The sequence below is a fragment of the Populus euphratica genome, unplaced genomic scaffold (assembly GCF_000495115.2).
Source record: "Populus euphratica unplaced genomic scaffold, PopEup_1.0 scaffold379.1, whole genome shotgun sequence".
In the NCBI taxonomy this organism is placed as follows: domain Eukaryota; kingdom Viridiplantae; phylum Streptophyta; class Magnoliopsida; order Malpighiales; family Salicaceae; genus Populus; species Populus euphratica.
Genome location: NW_011500147.1, coordinates 60,855 through 64,819, shown reverse-complemented (window position 1 = coordinate 64,819; position 3,965 = coordinate 60,855). Strand labels below are relative to the sequence as shown.

The 3,965-nt window shown below is 33.4% G+C and overlaps 1 protein-coding gene across 1 annotated transcript; it reads left to right on the top strand.

The window, feature by feature from the left end:
* The first annotated feature begins 533 nt into the window (after nucleotides 1-533).
* On the top strand, nucleotides 534-3,081 carry LOC105110792 (nitric oxide synthase-interacting protein-like). Its single transcript, XM_011005954.1, has 2 exons — nucleotides 534-941; nucleotides 2,189-3,081. Exons 1-2 carry the CDS (start codon nucleotides 703-705, stop codon nucleotides 2,862-2,864), a joined length of 915 nt encoding a protein of 304 aa, XP_011004256.1. The 5' UTR covers nucleotides 534-702; the 3' UTR covers nucleotides 2,865-3,081.
* Nucleotides 3,082-3,965: the final 884 nt, after the last annotated feature.

The window sequence follows — 3,965 nt, the reverse complement described above, 5'->3', positions numbered from 1 at the left end:
TCTTTTAATTTTGATCTATTACTATCTATAATTTTAATATCTGATTTTTGACTTATTACAATTATTTTTTAAACTTTAATTCGAATTGTTCCTATCTTAATTTTAAGCTGCTATTGTTTTAATTTAATTAATTTTGAACTGTTGTAGTATATAGTTGTTTTAGTAGAGAGCTATTGAAGTAGATAGCTATTTTACTATAATGTGTGTACTTTTATCTTATGAATTGTTTTTATAATTTTATATTGTAGTTAAAATATAGACTATTTTTTAGTTTTATGGTTTATGGATGAAGATAAAATTTATTTTTTAATTTCAATTTTAATTTTTTAAAAATTAATTTTACAAAAACCTTCTAATTTTTTTTTATCTGGCTAAACTAAATCAAGAATATTTAGATATTGATTTATTACTATTTCTAATAAATGTTTAATTTTACCGGTATTGATGGTTAAAAAAATTATTTTGCTCAAAAATATATCTTATTAATCAAAAATATTTTTGAATTCCTCTAATTTTATAGTTCATAGAGAGATGAGGTGCTGCGGCAAATTTTTTTTTTCTCTCACCAGCGTGTCGGTCAGACTTAAAAACCCGAAATCAACTTTTAAATCCCCAAATTCTTAATTCCTAGGGTTTCGTCTGCTTCACCTCTCTCAAATCCCTCGATCAAACCCAAAATAATATTTAGGGTTTACGTGAAAAATGCCTCAAAGACACTCAAAAAACAACAACGATTTAGCTTTTTTCACGTACGATGAGAAGAGAAAGCTAGGTTATGGGACACAAAAGGAGAGACTTGGAAAGGATTCGATTAAGCCATTCGATGCTTGCTGTCTCTGCTTGAAACCATTTATTGATCCAATGTCTTGTCAGAAAGGTCATGTCTTTTGTAAAGAATGCATATTAGAATGCCTCTTAGCCCAAAAGAAAGACATTCAAAGGTAACAGCAACTTGGGTTCCTTCTATTTTCTTAAGAATTTTTCTGCTTTGTTGTTTATGTGATTTGGATTTTTGTTTTATTTATTTATTTATTTTTGCTTGTTGACAATAGAGGAAGATTGTTTTTCGAATTTTGGTTATTGTTTTAAATGTTTATTTTTTGGACTTGGTTTAGCGGGGGATTTGTTTTGTTGGTGAATTGATTGGATTCATTGTGAAATAGGACCTCGATTAAGTAAATTTTGAGTTTAATGTAACTCATTTTGGAGAGCAAGGCTTTCCTTCAGAAGGATAAGCAAGGTTTTATGATTATACTGGCAAGGCTTGTTGAGTTTTGAACTGAAATTGATATGAGAAGTGAGAGATGATTGTTTAAGTTTCGATTGAAAGGTTACAATCTGAATTGGAGATTAAATTGGGAACTTTTCTTGCGGGAGACCATGTTTTTGTGTGTTGAGAAGCTTAGGCACTTTGAATTTTGTGACGAATGATGATACATGAATGCTCTGATTGATTTGGGTAGTAACTTTATGGTTGTGTGAGCTAAAATGTCGTGAGGAAGTATTCCTGCCTTTATAGATTATTTTGCAACATGGTGTGGGGAGAAGGTTTTTGTTAAACTGCGAAGAGAACTCATGATTCAAGTTTTCCCCTTATTTAAGCAGTTATCTGTTCTGAATGTATGCTGTTGTAGTTTTTTTACCTTATTGCTTTATCTGATATACACTGTTTCTTGGAATCTTGGAAGTTTGGATCTTTTTCTTGGAATTTTGGAAATGATCTTGGGCAATTGAGTGGGTTGGAATTCATGGTGAAAGAAAGTTGGTCATTTTAACAGTCTAATCGGTCATCTTAGGTCACCAGCCAGCTTCTACAATTTTCATGGTGACTCTGTATTTGTCAGAAGCATAGGAGTCTTATCTGGGAAAAAAATTAAGAAGATATTAATCTTTGCATTTATGGTAAAGATTTATATGGAAAAGGTCCTGTGACAATTTTATTTTATACCCGAACTAGAACTGGCTTTAAGTGCAATTTGCCCTCCCCTTTCGATTTTGATATGAACTTTAGAGAGCAGATTGGAACATCAATTAAAGATAAGAGAGCCTGTGCTAGCTCAGCCCTTTTACCTGAAGGATCTAACTGTTTTGTACAATTTTTAGCTGTTTCCATGTATTGTGTGATCTTCTTTTATTCTTTACAGTGCCAATGCTGCGATGAGAAGTGTGTTTTTCTCTTACTTGTCAGGAAGTTAGCTGCCCATGAATTACAGAAGAAGCAGGAAAAGGATGAGGAGAAAGAGAAGTTAATGTTGCAGAAAGCAAGGGAGCTTGATGCATTTGATCAGCAAAATCATGGTGCAGTTCCACAGTACAGTGATAGAAACCACAGCCAAGACAAGCCTGGGTTCCATGGGGCAAACAGTGTGAAGGTCACTTCATATGAAGAGGAAGCTCTCCGGACAATGAAAGCATTTTGGCTACCCTCAGCTACACCAGACGCTCCTGTTAAAGTAGACGCTCCTTCCACAAGTACTGTCTGCCCAGAAGGCAAGGAAAAGCTCAAGCTGAAGAGCCTGTTCCCTGTTTACTTTACAGAAGACACCAGTGAAAGAAAATCATCCAGTTCTCTTGATAAGACCTACATTTGTCCTAGCTGCAAGGTTACTCTCACCAACACACTATCACTAGTGGCACTTAGTTCCTGTGGTCATGTCTTCTGCAAGAAGTGCTCTGACAAATTTATGGCTGTTGATAAGGTTTGTCTGGTTTGCACTAAGGGATTTAAAGAGCGCAATTTGGTGAACTTGGGAAAAGGTGGAACAGGCTTTGCTGGCCATGGGGATCATCTCATGGCAACAGAGTTCAAGCATTTGGGTAGTGGTTCAGGATTGGGACTTGTAAGACCAGCCGCAAAGTCTTAAACTCCATGCAATTGTTTAATATGGTAATCTTGTTCCAGCTACTTTTGCATCATCTGAAAATGGCAAACTAAGGTCCTTTTGCCTAGACTGGCATCAATCTGGTTTGCAGTGTGATATGTATCATTTGTTTACTGTCAGGTAACTATTGGTAACACATTTCTGTATATCAAGCTGATAAATTTTGGTATGTCATGGCGTAAACATAATTTATGATGAATTCTGGGTTCACAAGTCTACCCCTTTTGTCTGCTAAGACTGGCTTCATTAAGGCACCATTCATCCTATGACGTGTTAGAAATCTTGGCTCATAGGTAACACTGATTTGCAGAGTTGAGTATGGAAAGATCAATACTTTTAATTAATTGAGAGTACATATTAAAGGCTTACAAAACAACCTGACAATAATAAAAAAAACTCTTTAACAAACATGAGAGATTATTGGACTTCAAATAACAGAATTTATAGCAAATCTTGTGTCAGAATCTGTCATGAAAACAATAACATTGAAAACTTATTCATATGCTTTTCCGCACTTATCTCTATCTTTTATTTTTTATTTTTTAAGGTAGATTCTCATAAACAAAGTCTAACACTTCTACTTCATATTTGCCTTGGATAATCCAAGTTTTATCCTTAGAAATTTCAGCCTTGATCTAGGAATTGCTTTACTTATTATGTCAACAAATTGAATTTTAATAGGACAATATTAAAGCTTTTTCAATAAATTCTTCACAGCTTTTCTTATAAAGTGAAATTTTATATTGATTTGTTTAGTTTTGCTATGTTGAATCAAATTTTGAGTAATAATAATGACAAACTTGTTATTAAAATATAGCTCAGTGAGTTTTGTTCTTAACTCAGATCAACAAGCAACTTCTTTAATCAATAGTTTAGGAGTTAAATATACTTTGCTTCTATAATTGATTGTATCACCATCTTTTGCATTTTTGCATTCCAATAAATTACACCTAAACTAATGGTAAAAACATATTTAGAAGTGTTTATCATGTCATCAACACTCCTTGCCAGCCATTGTCTATATATCTAATTAATTTAACTTCTCCCATCTTAGAGTACTAGATGCTAAAGTTGGTTGTTTCT